Source organism: Eleginops maclovinus, chromosome 11 (assembly GCF_036324505.1).
Source record: "Eleginops maclovinus isolate JMC-PN-2008 ecotype Puerto Natales chromosome 11, JC_Emac_rtc_rv5, whole genome shotgun sequence".
Lineage (NCBI taxonomy): Eukaryota > Metazoa > Chordata > Actinopteri > Perciformes > Eleginopidae > Eleginops > Eleginops maclovinus.
In genome coordinates this window covers 15834122-15850354 of record NC_086359.1, presented here as the reverse complement: position 1 = coordinate 15850354, position 16233 = coordinate 15834122, and the positions used below count along the sequence as shown (strand labels likewise).

Below are 16233 nucleotides of genomic sequence, written 5' to 3'. Positions count from 1 at the left end.
CTTTGTCTTAATTGATGTTACGGTATATGATCTTAACACCAGGACGTTTTTAATTTTTCAAGAAGTAAGATGGATCAAAACAATGACAGACAATGAAATGTCTTGAAATAACGTGATTCCAAGCACAGTTATAAGCCAAATATACCAACTACAAACTGTTTTTTACCGTTTGTTTATTTCTTAATTGAAATAAAGTGATATTATACGGTAAATTGATATTGAGGATCATATTGAATGAGCCTACGAAGTTAAAATAGTGTTGGTGTAAATGTGAAACACACATTTAATGTGGACTTAAATCAATATATGTCATTATTTATTTTTTCAGTCCAACACATTGATTTCCAAATCTCAAAATCATATAAGACTCAATACCTAAAAAATGTGCTTTCTATTTACTCGCCCTCTACCACAGGAGGCATGGAAATCTTTGCTTTTACTGAAAGCTTATCTTGTAGTGCTCTTTAAAAGAGATCTGTTTTGTGTCCTACATAAGTCATCCGAACTACAACTCCCAAGGATAATAGCGATCAGATAGGGGGGTCCGGCATCAAGGACAGGGAAGCCATTTAAAGGTGACATTTCAGTCAACGCAGCAGATGCTGCCAATCTGTCTCTCCTCAGCTCTATCTCGTGCCTCCTTCCACATCCCTATCTCTACCTCTCTTTTGACTTTCCTTTGCTTCCCTCCTCTTTCTCATTTTGCCTCCCCCCCTTACCTCTCCCTCCTTCTGCCTTCCCCCGCTCTGAGAGGCAGCAGGGAGGATGCAGTGTAATAAAAGGAAGCGCTAATTAAAGGTTGAGTGGGGTCAACACACTCACATACCTTTGCCGGACAAGGGGGAAGAGAGGTCATTCATTCCAAGGGGACAAACTGTTTCACTTTTTGACTTGTGGGTGTCAAGAGTTCACCAGGTCGCAATAAAGGACACCAGGCCATAACCTCCGGGCTGCGATTCTGCACGTCCTGGGGTCAGGGGTCAGCGTAGGAATGCTGGGTAAACGATAGGTTAGGAGCAGGGTCAAAGGTGAGGTCTCCACCCATATGAATGGAAACATCAGAGCAAAAGAGAAGTCACTCTGTATTATTCATATAAAGGTCAAAACCTACCTGCAGCAGGCATAGGCCTTTGGTCTCATTCCATTTTAAATGTACATGTCAAAAGAATGATTATGGCGTTTAATGAAAGGATAGCAGGAATAACTGTTGCTGCATTGTATAAAATGTATGTACCTAATATAAAATCCTATTATACTTGTGTTTCACAGCCTCAAAATGTAACACATTACATGCAGAGCCCAACTTATTTAAAAACTGACATGTTCAATGAATAATAATATCATTACATATTTATCTATATAATTTATACATTATATAAACAAGATAAAAGCTAAACATTTTAGTTTCCATCCATTTCTCAGTGACATAACTGATTGGAAAATATTAAAAGTAGTTACCAGAACTGAGCTCTTTGAGCACCTTATAATTCAGGAGGTGGGACACTGCCATCTACAGGGGACATATAAAACAGGCTTTGCTACTTCAGAAGAATCCAGTTCCAGAGAAAGATATGCTGTGTGTTTCATGCAGTAATTAGAGTGGGATTGTGGGAAACAAAGTGATGAATCATGCTAGTTTGATTTAATTACAGAATAAATTGGACCTGAGTCTAGTTGCTTGTAATATTTGTGAACGACAAGCTTCCTGCTCACACTGCCCAATTCAAGAGTAAACAGAAAACAGGTTCAGCAATAACATTGATAATAGCCAATGAGATATTATATTTGTATTTATATAATAAAAGATGTCCTTATTATCAGGCTGTCCCAATTCTAATTATTCTAATTAAGTATAATCAACATTGTATGGATCATCATGGTCTTTGTAATTGAAGAGAATCATTTTGAATTACAGTCTGTAATTTACAGGAAGCCAGTCTAGAACAACTTGAATGAGAGAAATATGATCAACGTTTTTAACATCTAGTGAATACACATATGGCCGAATTCTGGATGAACTGGAGAGTCTGAAAAAGAGCATAACATCTTATTACCACACTTGAGCTTTGCGTTCCCAGCATGGACCTTACCTTGAACCAGCCCTTAATTTTAAGGTTTTGGGGAGTTAAAAAACACATGTTTCAGGAAAACCAGGAAAACCAGGAAACCATAGCATGCTTTCAGTTCATTATTGAAATTATATATTTGTTGGTCCAATACTTATAGGTTCCTTTTTAAAACACATTATAAGTGGACACCTGATTCGCTAAACAAAAAATACTGTGTATACTTTATATATAGATTATATTTATTTACTCTTGTTCTTTATTTGTTTTGCGTTTCATTTCAAATAAGCATTTGTTTACAGGTAATTAGTAATTGCAATGAAATACATTATAAAAGTGCTCCTCCCAACCTCGATAGTTATGCTGTGATTAGTTTAGACTACACTGAGACTCTTCTCCCTCTCTATCGCTTTTTGTATACAATGATGTACAATAAATGCAGGTTAATAACTCAACTTCCTGGGATGACTCCTAGGAATCTATCCCTCCCATGTTTAATGGCTTAGTCTTACCTGGACAGAAAATCCAACAACAGAGACTTTTTTGATGTTTGCTGATTAAACGTTTGGAACAGTCATGGATTGAAGTGAGGCCTGCTGAGTTTGTAGAATGATGTATTTCTTTCCAACCCCTATAGAGGGCAGTACACGGACACACTCTTCAAACATAAAAATGGCCAAAAGATTTCTTTATTATGAAACTTCACAATACTTGTTACCATTTCAGGTATAATGTAATGCTCAAAGCCGTAACAAATGAATTGAAACCCTACCTTTTGTCTTTTGGCAATATCAACAAAAAATAACTATTTTTCAACTGATCACAAAGTTGAAGGAAACACAGACAACTCCTGACGGTCAGTTGAAGTTGTTGGCTAAACGTCAAGGGAATTGTAGTCCTGGGTATTACAAGTTAAAGACTACAGAGACAGTCAAGAAACATTAAGCATATCAAATAAAAAAAGGCTAAACACAATCAAATAACTGAAGTATTTTTAACAAAAAGGATTCTTATAATTATGGAAACATGTTATAATACAAATTATACAAATATATAATACAAATAATATTTTAATACAATAGGAATAATGCTCATGTAAATAATTTCAAGCAGAGATGAACATTCACCCTCACATCTATAATTCTAGTTAAGTTAGAGGAAGTGTATTTGTAATGTATAATTACTGAGAAACAGGTAAATGTTTCTGCAGCTTTCTATGGAAACACACACTGTTTGAAAAGAATCCAAATCAGATACTTACAGAATTTAATAAATAACACATAAATGAAAACATTAAAATAAAAGTAGTTTAAGAAGGGGATAAAAAGATAAAATCAAATAAAAAATCAAATGAAAAACTATATTTTTAAACATAACAAGTTCAAGATAAAATGTTTAAAATTGTTATTCATCATAGAATTTATGTAATGGAATGCAATTGTCTCCAAAAGTCAAATCCATATGTTAAGAAAACCATTGACATAATAGGATTTTAATAATTCCTGGACTGATTCAAACTGTCTTTTGTACACCATGGATTTAACACACACACAAACACATTTGACAACACGTGACAAACCTGTTCTTCATGATTGATCAGTCAACAGAAGTCTAAAGCTCACTCAGTGATTACTAAATCTCAGTCAGGTCATTATCATAATCATTTCAGACACATGGCAAACAAAGGCGGCCTGTTATTGTCTTGTTGTTTGGACCGGCCGCGCCCTCTCTGAGCCTGGAGAGAGGACTCACTGCTTCTATTGGATTACGTGAGGGATTTGAAACCAGGATTAGGCCATTGGACTATGGAGAGCATCAGGGCTGCATCACAGGGGTGTGTTAGAGAGTGTGTGTGAAAGTGTGTTTCCAGAGGCCACACACCATTGTCTTTGGCGCGGACCATCAAACATGAACTTGTTCTGCTTCACTCTGGTAAGATTCAGTTTCTTTACAACTAGTGTCAACTTTAGCTGTGTGTATCTGGAACATTAGTTTAGTCCCTGCTGCCTAAAGGGAGCAGAAGAGGGGGGTCAGTGTCCCGCTGTGTGTGTTTTCTTGTTGACAGGAATGGTCCTTCTTTGTAGAATTCATTAAGCTCTTCCTCTGCTGTACTTTCATATGTTGAGTGTGTGGGATACTTCTGTAAACATTAAATGCAATATCTTTTGTATTATTAGTGTCATTATATCATGCTACAATACTCCTGTCAACAGGACACATTGTACAGCAAGTTTTTAACTCAGCCTAAACCAATCAAATGTAATGTATCACAAATATTGAATTCCTCATGAGAAAAAATATAAATGCAAGGATGAAAATGCATTTGCTTGGTCTTAGCATAACAAAACTCAATATTGACATAATGACTGTGTATGTGTGTGGTGGAATGAAGATTTTTAAAATCAGTTATCTCGAAATAAATGGTTGTTATTGGAAGTTTCCACATTTACAGCTGTAACATGGCTGCATATGCTAAGTTGTTAATACATAATTTGATGGCAAGGCCAACAGTGTGTGAGCGAGTGTGTGTTTGTGTGTGTGTGCATGTGTGTGTGTGTGTGTGTGTGTGCGTGTGTGTGTGTGTGTGTGTGTGTGTGTGTGTGTGTGTGTGTGTGTGTGTGTGTGTGTGTGTGTGTGTGTGTGTGTGTGTGTGTGTGTGTGTGTGTGTGAGAGAGAGAACGTTTGTCTCCCTGAACAATTGGAACCTTGCATGGTAACCTGAATGGGTGAATGATGACTTGAATATGTAAAGCGCTTGGAGGGGTTGTTCATAATGTAAGATGGTAGCACGCTGACTCCTCTTCCAGTCAATGACTCAGGGCTTTGCTGTCAGGTAAAAACTTGAATTTGGCAACACACACAGTGTGGGATATAATCAGACTTTTGGATTCAAAACTTTGTTAACACAACACCTTTACATGAACAGAATGTAACAGATTAATGAGTGTTTCCCAACTGATCACATTAGTGACATCTGAAAACTGTATGAATTAATTTAAATGTAAATAATATGAGTAATATATAATGTGGATATGATATGTTGAAAATATAAATACAATTAAAAAGGGGGGTAGGCTATATTAAACAATTAAAATTCCTTTTTTAAATGTTTTGAGAATTAAGATCAATAATGTGAAAACATGTTTTTAATGGAAAATGGACTGCATTTATATATTACTTTTCCAGTCTTTATGACCTCTCAAAGCACTTACATTTAGCAGTCAGAATTCATAGATTCACATACTCACACAGAAGCGGAGGCTGCCATGCAATGTGCCAGCCCCCCCCCCCCCCCCCCCCCCCCCATGCCATCAGGAGCCATTTGGACTTTCTTTAGACCCAATACATTGACATGTTGAATACAGAGTCTGGGATCAAACCCATGCTCCATTTAACATAGTCTCTAGTTTATTTAAAGGTGTTTTCTTAAGAAGATCACAAAGTAAAGCATTGCAGTCAAGGAGCCTGCTAGCTAGTGATGAAGATGATTAGATGATTGGATGACTGAGCCTCTTACCCATAAATCTCACCCTGCTTTGTAAATAATATAGTGGCTGTTGAGACAGCACTGATCCCACAGAACACGTCACAAGGGACCAATCCACAAAGAACAGAAGTCTATACCCCTAAGAAACCCACACACAACCAACTACTAAATGGTCTGAATACTATTACTCAAAATGTATTTATTTAATATATATTTAATTGTATTTTTGTGAACATTTAATTATTGCACACTTCATTATTGTCTAAATGTTGTTAAAATCCTTCTTCACACTAATATTTATTGCAGCTGGGGAATAACTTCTACTTTTAATTGCTTTCTTCTGTTAAATCCTTTAAAAAATAATCACAATTTTAAATATTTTGTCTACATATGCAGTAAGTAGTAAAGAGTTCTTTACATGGTATTAGGGGAGAGTGGGGTAAGATGAGCCAAATTTGACTTCTGTTGTCATCTAGGCAAGGAAAAATGAGATAGTGACAACAACAACAACAACAACGACAACTTCTACTTCAGGATGTCTTCTTTCTCTCAAAAATAACAATAACTCCCCAGTTTTTCTCTTCGACTTCTTGGCATGATCTCTTTTCTACAATGTTCAAAATATAAAAAACAATCAGTAGTGTAAATCTACATTGAAATACACATTTTTACACAGTGACTTCACTTAAATGCAGTGCCTCATGCAGGGGTTAAGTTGAACCACTGGCTCCATTGACCCCACAGCATGTGGCTCACAGTCACTAGACATGTCAGTTATTATATCTGACATGTCAACAATTACTTTAACAAGCACAACATGGTTTACATGGTTTATATGTACATGGAAAACAAATGTGCACAGCTCCCTAGATAAAGGGATGGGTCAACTTACCCACTGGCTCATCTTACCCCACTCTCCCCTACACCTGTATACATTGAAACCTCCACACAAGATGTTGCTTCGTTCTTTGTTTGACTCTATTACGTTTCAATAAACATTAATTTGGACTTACGTATGAGCATATTTTTGATTTCAACCTGCATTACCCTCAGGCTGTGGAATACAAAAACCAAAGTAAATAAAAGTGTGATGAGTATTGATTGTAGGCCTATGTGTTTTAGTGAGAAGCTTAACATAAGAATAATTACGCAGTGTAAATGCCAGACCATTATTTTACAGGACACATCTCTCCCTGATGTAAAGCTTTTCAATGATTTTGTATTGTGCAGTCAGACTGATGATTGATTCCTGACAATTCTTCCTTGATGAGCCTCAACATCTGGGTTATCTCGAGTCTCTCTCTAATCATTCAGTGTGCTGTAGTAATTAAATCTGGCTGCTGTCACCATGCCGACTGTTTTTATTTCCCAGGAGGGCTCGTCAGAAAGCATATATGAAGCACCCTATAGAGAAACACGTAAGGAAGTCCTACCAAAGCACCAGTGCAGCCCTTCTCTTCTGAGGCCCCAGTGGGGCGGCTCAAATCCATCCATCAGTTCTGTGAGTTTATCATCTTTATGTTTTATTCAGACCATGACCTGATCAAACACAAATGAGTTACATAGTGGACATTTTCTGAACATTCAAACCAATTTAAAACCACTTAGAAGACTTGAGTTCACTGACTGCTACACAAACAAAGAGTGTCTGTATTCAGCTCTGCCAAGGTTATCTTCTGGAATTCCAAAGAGCCGCTGTTGATCAGGCATGCTCAATATTTCATAGCTGATGCAGGGTCTTGCAAAGGGAAGAATATTAAGATTATTTAGGCTTGCTAACAATCTCTAAGACACTTGCTTATTAGCACTAAACACACAAATCGATGAACATGTCACTAGTATTGTAGCTATTTGGTCATTATCAAAGTATCTGACTTATCTAAGAAATCTAGGTTTTACCCTGTTGATGTTACTGAATGAAAAGCTCATTCGGTAACATTTTTGACCTGCTGGTGATGTCGTATAAAAATGCAGGTGATCACCAAATGATTCAGTGCATTTCTATACTAAATTACATGCCAATGCATCCAATAGTTCATGAGATATTTCAGTGTGGAGTGGACCAAAGTGTTGCAGTTGGTTAAACACCAGTAATTTATTTACATATTTATTGTTTTTCTGATTTAATGTTATGTTGTCTGTCTGTATTCCAACAGGTCCGACCAAAGAGTACAATCAAAGTAAAGAGGAATAATAGAAGGTATGTGAGTTTTGTTAATTCATAAAGGGCATTGCTAGAAAACTATACCACGATTCCTTTGCATTTTCTATAGCTGTATTTGTATTTCCCTCATTAAATTGAAATAGGAAAATAAAATCATTATAATTTGTCATTTTAGGTCACATGTGCCAACATCACCTTTGGAAAATGAAACATTAGGTTGGTACAAATGAATCACTGATGTGCTTAGTTGTCTTTTTTTGTTTAGAATTCATTGAATATTAGCTTACTTTTATACAGTTACAATGTCCTTCTTCCCCTCCTACTTGTCTACAGACATTGACCATGCCGGCTGGATGTCATCAGGCCACAGACAGGACTTATGTCATCAAAGGAAAGGTAAAGACATATTTCTAAGTCGGCAACTCAAAAGTGCTTATACTATTAGATGAAAGAGTGTAGAACATCACAGAACATATCAGTGTATGTCAGCTGAAGGACACCAGATGCACAAAATAAAATGCTTCCAGTAAAACTAGCTGGTGTTATCTACCTCATATCATAGATTAATGATATTGCATCTTTGACAGTACAGTATGTTAATAAGTAGGAACTTAATCATTGTGTGGCCTGTGTGTATTGATCCTGCAGTGATGTGTGAAGCTCCGTGTCAGAGCAGCACGCTGACGAGGGATGACAGGACACGGACAGATCTATCAGCTCAGGTGAAACCACATGACTTTCACCTTAGAGCGGCTTTAACCGTCCAGTTGAGCACATTATGGTAGGCTACAGTTTGCAGGTAGACCTCCAAGGGCTTCACTTTGTGTGATAAGTGTTGGGGATATAGGGGGTTCAGGCATTTCTAAAAAGACAAGACACTATTTTAAAAAATGCTACGTTTTACTCTTCAGTAAATGCATGATATTTTGGTCATTAAATAATGAGTAAACTAAGGGGAATATGTCTTTGATGACAATGCATCAAGTCATATATTCTATATTTACATTGCATTTTACCAGCCAAACATCTTTAAGTATCTTAAAAGTGCACACTCCACATTAAAATATCCTCTGTGGATTATGTAATATAATACTATTAGACTTTTATAGAGGTAGTTGTAGAGGTGGGGCTAGTTTTGACTCATACTGTATAGGCCCCAGGGATCATTTTAATATTCCTCTAATATATCCCTGAATATATACTTTCTTTATTACAGGGTGCTGAAACTGCTGAGACAGCAGAATCAATATACTCCACAGGGAGCCTAAAGAGGTTAAAGAACCTAAACCTGCTGCACATTAAGAAGGGACACCAGAGTGGAGCTGCAGAGAGAAGAGGACCTCTGAGAACAAAGGTGAGTGTTTGTGGATGATATTCTACAACCTGGTCTAGAAGCTGTTATCATTAACAATCATTTCTATTCATCTGTAGATCATGTGGCAGATGAGTTTGGTAACAACAATCCAGTGTTGGGCTGCATTGGCCTGGGGAAGAGAACAGAGAGGAAGCCTTCTAATGCTCCATCACCACAACACCACCAACAGGCCAAAGATGTCCATGTAGATTCAGAAGAGGAAGGAGTTTGGAGCCCACAACATAGAAATGATCTGTGGAACCCCTTTGAGTATCCGCAGCCCTGGACTCCCTTCCACCACACCTGCCACCAACCAGGACATGAACTGCTGGTCTGCAGGGGCTCCTTGACACCACACGGGTCGACAGAATGGGATCGTTTTGAGAGTTTGATACAGGAACTCGACAGCAAACAGTCTGATCTGTATCCTCCGGAAATGACCCCCTCCATCACAGATCTGCATATCTCACAGGACATAGTACGTTTCTTCAACTGTGCAAAAATATCTAGTACTAACTACAAACATGCACAATGACCAAGACACCTTTGTTAGCACTGTCTTGTATCCTTGATCTTCCTTAGGGGTGTGTTGGTTCAATGCCCTCTTCCTAGGTTTTATTATGAAATACAGACTATTGTGAGCTTTCTTAACCAGGGTGGAGATGTATGATGACCGTCAGAGCTTGCTAGAGTACACCATTTGTGGGCTTGGAGACTACAAATTAAGTTGCATTATGGGGAGAGGATGATCCAGCTTTAGCAATTATAATGACTAATGACTTAAAGTCTGGATATCTCTGCCTATAGGGATTCAATTCTGAACATTCTTGTATTTTATATTTCAGTAAATGTCATACATACATACTTCTATCTTTGTAACAGGTTAGCCTTAAGTTTAGCGTTAGTCGGAGAGATAATTGTCTTACCTTTTTCTTCTGGTTGATTGGAGTGTTGCAGTGATATTTTTGTAGGCTGACCCAGAAAGAAGCAAGTAGTTCCTCAACAAAAAATAATTTTCTATTGAATTCGTAATACTGCAGAAAACAAGATCTTTGGCAGACAAATGTTTATGATACGAACACATTTTGTTCACCAGGATGTTCCTCACACATAAAAAAAACAAACACTTTTATTATATTTGAAGGCTAAATGCAATCAACATAAGTAAAAAGCGAAGTTTGGCCTTTAAATGGTACTGACTTAACTCCACAGAGAGCACTTGATTATATGTTTCACAGAGATACTAGAGATACTAGAAATTGCATTGGTATGAGTGTTTCATATGATTTTAGATAAGAACAATACACACCATTATATCCATGGTTGTAAAATGTGTTTTAAAAAATCTAATTATTTATGCTTATCCAACCACTTAGTGCATTACAGCAGGGTATCACTCCATTAACGGTCAATGTTGGGAATGAGCCAAGAGCCACTGTAACATATGTTCTGAGGACAGCGCTGAATGACCGCTGAACTGTTATAAAAAACGGAGGTTGATACATACATGATCAGCTCAATGTGATCAGTCAAATTCAAGACACTCGACCTGGAAAATGAAAAATACATATCTAAGAACTATTTGGTGGCCAGGGTTTAACCTAATTCAGAAAACCAATCTGAAACAGGGGATAAAAACAAACCGTTTTTTGTTGTGGGGTCACAGGGATAATACACACACTCATATAATGTGCCCATCTGTCCTTAGAGAACACTCATTTTAATCTCTTTCACCGAAACAGTTGAGCGGGTTCGGGAGATTTGACGCCGTCAGACAGCCCTCTCCTTTAATGAAACCCCAGCATAATGAAAGCACTCTGGTAAGAGAAACAAACTCCTAATCTGCTAGTTTTTTCCATCTAGCAACACACCCAATCCAAGTTTTCAGAGAGATATACACACCACGTTTATTATGCAGATGTGAAGGATATTTATTTACAGTGTGTTTTGTTTCTAATGCAGGGGGAGAGCTCATCAGACTGGAACCACGTGAAGATCTCACCTGAGATAACGCTGGCAGCCATCACAGTATGTCATGCCATCTACAAAGCTTATGTTAATACAACCACTTTAAAGTCACCCTGCATTCACTGTGGTTCACACCCACCAGAAAAACATCTGCAGGCAGACACAGCTGTCAGCACAACACCTGCTCTGCCAGATTGCAAACTATCCATCAAGCTATCGTTAGCCATTTTACAGACAGGGTGCTTAAATTAGCAAAAAAAATGTCCAGCAGCTACTGACACATTCAACATGCACATGGATGTTGTGCCATCTTATGTGGTTGATAAACAGCAGCTGGAGGTACAGTGATCGTCCACCAATGGTAGGGTCGGTGGTTCGATTCCCTTCAGACAAAATGTTGAAGTGTCTCTGAAACCCAAATTGCTCCAAAAGGCACAGCCAACATTGTGTGAGTAGGTTTGGATATAACCTTCTTATATAGTAGCTTCTACCCCTGTATTATGTGTGTGTGTGTGTGTGTGTGTGTGTGTGTGTGTGTGTGTGTGTGTGTGTGTGTGTGTGTGTGTGTGTGTGTGTGTGTGTGTGTGTGTTGACCTGTGTTAAAGCAAAAATCTTTTTGAGTGGGAGCAAAGACTGACAAGCTTTAAATGATATGTTAAAAACACAATCACACAGCCATGGGCACAGGGCAACAAAAGAAGGGCACATGGACAGTTCAGTGATTTAAATAGATACAAAAGCTCATGGTGATGGGGAGCTAGTCCAAACATAAATTGTAAGAATAGTAGAATAGCACGAAAAGCGCAGGGAAAGTACAAACAGGCAGGCAGAAAGATAGCATATGGTAACTTTAATTGTCTGGATCAGGGAAGGAATTTGGGCTCTTATACTGTATGTTGGTAAGGGATGAGATTGAGGAGATGTGGTGTGCAAGGGAGTCCAGGCAAAGCAGATGAGGGTAGGGCAACAGTTATATTGAAAACTCTAAAAGTCCACTTAACTGATGACAGGTACAGGTTTAAATGACTATTCTATAGATATGCTGCCTAGAGACGCAATGTTGTGAAAGTCCCTGTACAGGAAGAAGAAGTTAAAAGCTGAGCACAGGTCGCTGGGGATTATGCTCGCCACACACCTCCTCAGGTCTCAGCTATAAAAAGCAAGGCAACTCTTGCAGGATTAAGTATATTTGCTTGCCAGAAGTATCCCAGCGTAAACTGAATATTGAGCTGTTCCGTCAAATGAGAAATCAAACCCAGCAAATAGGGGTCTTAACTCTGGTTGGTAGCTGTTTCTTGTTTGCCTATATGAGTCAAACAAATGGCAGGGATCCACAATTATATTAAGCAGAATAACACTGTGTTTTTACTGCACAGACTGGAAACAAACAGAAATATGAAGCGGAGAAGAGGAAAGTTGGTGTTGGGCGATCATCTCGTAAAGCACACAGGCGGTCCAGAAACTCTCTGGAGAGTCTCTACAGCCTACACAGTGGACAAAGCTCCTCAAGTAAGCACCCTCAGCCACAGAGCCATATGTACTTCACACTACAACCTGATGAATTATGCAATCCTTGCTTGCACAATCATTATCCTGTTACTTGTTTTGGATGCAGTAATTTGAGCTACACTTACCTTAACAATATAGAAAAGAAAATCTTCGACTTGCCTTCATCTGCATTATTATTGACATTTTTAAGGACTTGATTAGAAAACTGTAAAAAGCGAATACAATAATTGCATTGCCCTTTATCAAACTCTTTTGCTCTCTTCTGGTTCACAGGTGGAGTCACCAGTGGGTCAGACTGCTCCAGTAACAGAAACAGTCTGAGGATGGAGGACGATCTATTGTGCACAAGACAATTCTGTGCTCGAGCAAAAGTCCATACAGACTTTGTGCCAAGTCCATATGACACAGAATCTCTCAAGCTTAAGGTAAATAATTCAGGAAATCAGATATATATTTTTTTGTGCCGGGGTTACTTGTGTATGAATGACATTTAGGCCAAAACATAGACTTTTCCCCTCCTCACCCGCTATTTTATTAAAGCCAAAGTGTATCATTTACCCATCTCCATATTGTCTTTTGGAGGCAGAAATGACCATTTTGGTACAAGCAGGTGCCTTCAAGCGGCTTGCATGTTTAGCAAAGCGCAGGTGTAATTAACGAACTGTGATTTTATTTAGAATGTTCATTTTGGCTGCTGCTAAACCAATAACATAAACAACTGATTGCTTACAGTTTCTTTTAATACAACCAAATAATGAATAATGCTGTGAGAACAACACAATAGCAAGACCACTGTTGTGGGGGCTTGATAATCACAAAGTAGCCCCGCCATAAAGCATACCCTGCCTTATCGTCTTTATAACTGTAAATGGAACCAATATTTACAACATAAGCACCACGCTGTATTGAAGAAGACTCAAAACTATAAAGATTAAGACCATGAACTCTGAATGAAAATGTATAATGAGATAGCAAATTAAGTATGCAGTAGGGTCCTTTTCCCATAGAATGTCATACAATCAGACCTTTTTAACAACCACGAGTCCCCCCCTGCTGGATATTATAGAGAATGCAGGTTTGAAGCACTTCTGAATTGCCTTCACCAACGTAAGTAAGCATATGTTGTTGGGTCTAGTGGATCCACTAATTTGATCCAGACTAAAAAAGACTTAACTAACATGTATTAGAATGCCATGAAACTTTGTTCAATCATACAAAGTCCCCAGATGATGAATCCTACTGACAAAACAGAAAGCATTACACAAGCACCACATGTTTAAATGTTCTTTTGGGCAGCTGACTATAGTTTAAAGTCACTTTTGGAGCATTTTAACCAATTTCCTTTAAAATAATGTCCGGACAGATATTACTGGATAAGCAGCAACATGATATTCAGACGTCATGGTTTCCGGACAATGTATCCTTTCCCCCTCATGCCACTACAAGGTTAATATTTGAGTGAACTGCTTTCATAATTATTGGATGGTTCAAGCTTTGGCCTGTTCAGACACTATGTGACAGCAGCAGTATGGTGCTCTGAAACACTTCATTTCTTTATGGTTGTGCTGGACCAAGGCGGCACTTTGCTGTATCAAGCAAAGTTCAACCTGTTTAAAACCTTGACCGCCGCACCTGTTACTGTATGTGCTCTCTCTGTAAGGGCAGTCATTATGCAATTAGGTACTGACATGTATTTCCCCCTTAGGAGAATTCGTAATATCTTTAATAACATCTAGTGCCACCTTCCAAATGTTAATTTTTCCCACAATTTGATTAATGTATAGTGCCTCAGCTGCACATTGTTAAGTGCTTACAAGTAAATGTTAAGATGCTAATACACTGAACTAAGATGGTTATCATATCTGCTATACGTCAGCATCTTAGCATTGTCCTTATGAACAACTTGCTGATGTAAGCATTTAGCTCAAAGCATCACTGTGCCTCTGAGAGTCTGGATCTTAATAATAAATGGACAATTTTCTTCATCATACCAGTTTTACTTAATTTTTTTCTATGTTGTATTTAACTTGTATCAGGCTATGTCTATCTGCCCATTGTGCACACCATTGGACAGCAGCTATGTGGTACAAAGCATCTCATCTTTGTCTATGAGATGTATGTGTTTTGTACAGGCTACAAGTAAAATAAATGTCATGAAACTAAATTACATTTTCATTTTCAGGAGGGAGATGTGATTCACATAATCACCAAGCCCCCCATGGGAATATGGACAGGCATGCTGAATGGCAGAATCGGAAATTTCAAGTTCATTTATGTGGATTTGCTATCAGAGGAGGGTCCTGTTGCACACAAGGAAACACAAACAAACAAATTGAGACAGACATCAACTGTCCAGGGAGTTCTAAAGTGCCTCAACTTGGAGGTATTTTGTCTTTTAGAGTTTATGTAGTAACTATCAACTTCCGTTTAATAGGCAGATACTTCAGCTTCTTAGTGGTCTCTTTTCCTTTGCTTCCCCAGGTGTATTCCTCGTCTTTTCAGCAGCATGGTTACAAAACAGTGGATGACTTGTTGAGGTTGAGGGAGCATTGCCTGACGGAGCTGAATGTGACTGATCCAGAGCACAGACATTGTCTACTCTCCGCTGTCCGCTCCCTGCAGCAACCATGCTGTGAGTAATGCGAGACACAGAAAAGGTCATCTAAAGACGGTGTCAAAACACACTATTTGTGATGTGATAAATCCAGAAAAGTCCTGCAGAGAGGTTTAAGATTCACAAAGTAAAAGGGACAGGTGACACTGCACCTCACATAGGCTCCACTGGGACGTGCAGGCCACACGTAAAGAGGTTAAAGATAACAGGATAACCCCAAAGAGTGTTACTGAGAATAGAGCAGGACACACAAGGATGTCAGCTGCTGACAGATGAGCTGTTGAGCCTCAATGCATAGAAGTAATATAGTGGTGCAGGAATGAGTCCTAGACCTGGCAATGGGTTAGCATTTTAGCCCTTCCATCATCAAGTCAATAGATTTTTGAGCAAGTCTTTGGTTAGATCTCTAAAATAAGGTCTGTGGTTAATACAGGCTTACAAGATGTTCACATTTTGCACTGTGACATAGAAATTGTCAGTAATTACCCAACTTGTGTATCGCTCAAGTTTTTGTCTTAAAAAGGCGGTTGCAAACAAGTGAGAAAATAAGACTGCTAAACTGGTAGCTGGAGAGGTGCCAGTTCACCTCCTGGGCACAACAGAGTCATTGCCATGCTAGCTTCCAGGTTGCACTACAAAAATACGTCATCACTGCACCACCCTATATATTTAACTTTTACTGTTCTTTTATTCAACTCAACTCTGGGATAGCACAGTCAACAAACCTTTCTTCTCTGCTTCACAGCTGATCATTTAGAGAATGAGTCCAATCAGAAGGCTGGAACCTCCGGCGAGAACACAAAGGAAGATTTGATCAACTGCCCAAGAGATTCCGGTTGCCACATGCCCTCTGACAGCACCAACAACATCACAGAGGAGCCAGAACTGGCCTTTATATCTGACTCCGAGTACCCTCTACCGACTGAGAAAACCACTTCATAACCATCATCTATAATGTATCCGTCTGTTTCACTCGTAATGCTGAATTTAAGATGACTTGTGAATAAAACACAGTTTTTCATTCACAGAGTTATGTCATTTCTCATAATGTAAAATAAATTGCCCAACCTT

At 38.4% G+C, this 16233-nt stretch overlaps 2 protein-coding genes across 2 annotated transcripts; both read left to right on the top strand.

Annotated features, from left to right (window-relative positions):
* The first annotated feature begins 3888 nt into the window (after positions 1 to 3888).
* Positions 3889 to 9509, top strand: LOC134872530 (uncharacterized). The gene is made up of 8 exons (XM_063895887.1): positions 3889 to 3998; positions 6926 to 7054; positions 7710 to 7753; positions 7893 to 7933; positions 8051 to 8113; positions 8366 to 8439; positions 8934 to 9071; positions 9149 to 9509. The coding sequence occupies exons 1-8, from the start codon at positions 3975 to 3977 to the stop codon at positions 9278 to 9280; spliced, it is 645 nt and encodes a 214-aa protein (XP_063751957.1). The 5' UTR covers positions 3889 to 3974; the 3' UTR covers positions 9281 to 9509.
* Positions 9283 to 16125, top strand: LOC134872529 (SAM domain-containing protein SAMSN-1-like). Its single transcript, XM_063895886.1, has 8 exons — positions 9283 to 9549; positions 10814 to 10891; positions 11034 to 11099; positions 12416 to 12548; positions 12822 to 12973; positions 14731 to 14931; positions 15030 to 15180; positions 15908 to 16125. The coding sequence occupies exons 1-8, from the start codon at positions 9508 to 9510 to the stop codon at positions 16102 to 16104; spliced, it is 1020 nt and encodes a 339-aa protein (XP_063751956.1). The 5' UTR covers positions 9283 to 9507; the 3' UTR covers positions 16105 to 16125.
* The last annotated feature ends 108 nt before the right edge of the window (positions 16126 to 16233 follow it).

What these genes read in the sequence shown, in the direction of transcription:
- LOC134872530 (XM_063895887.1), top strand. Translation starts at nt 3,975, where the DNA reads ATGAACTTGTTCTGCTTCACTCTG. An exon ending in CAAATCCATCCATCAGTTCT is followed by an intron (nt 7,055 to 7,709) that starts GTGAGTTTATCA and finishes GTATTCCAACAG; the next exon opens with GTCCGACCAAAGAGTACAAT. An exon ending in GGACAGATCTATCAGCTCAG is followed by an intron (nt 8,440 to 8,933) that starts GTGAAACCACAT and finishes TCTTTATTACAG; the next exon opens with GGTGCTGAAACTGCTGAGAC.
- LOC134872529 (XM_063895886.1), top strand. Translation starts at nt 9,508, where the DNA reads ATGACCCCCTCCATCACAGATCTGCATATCTCACAGGACATA. An exon ending in AGCATAATGAAAGCACTCTG is followed by an intron (nt 10,892 to 11,033) that starts GTAAGAGAAACA and finishes TTTCTAATGCAG; the next exon opens with GGGGAGAGCTCATCAGACTG. An exon ending in CTCCCTGCAGCAACCATGCT is followed by an intron (nt 15,181 to 15,907) that starts GTGAGTAATGCG and finishes TCTGCTTCACAG; the next exon opens with CTGATCATTTAGAGAATGAG.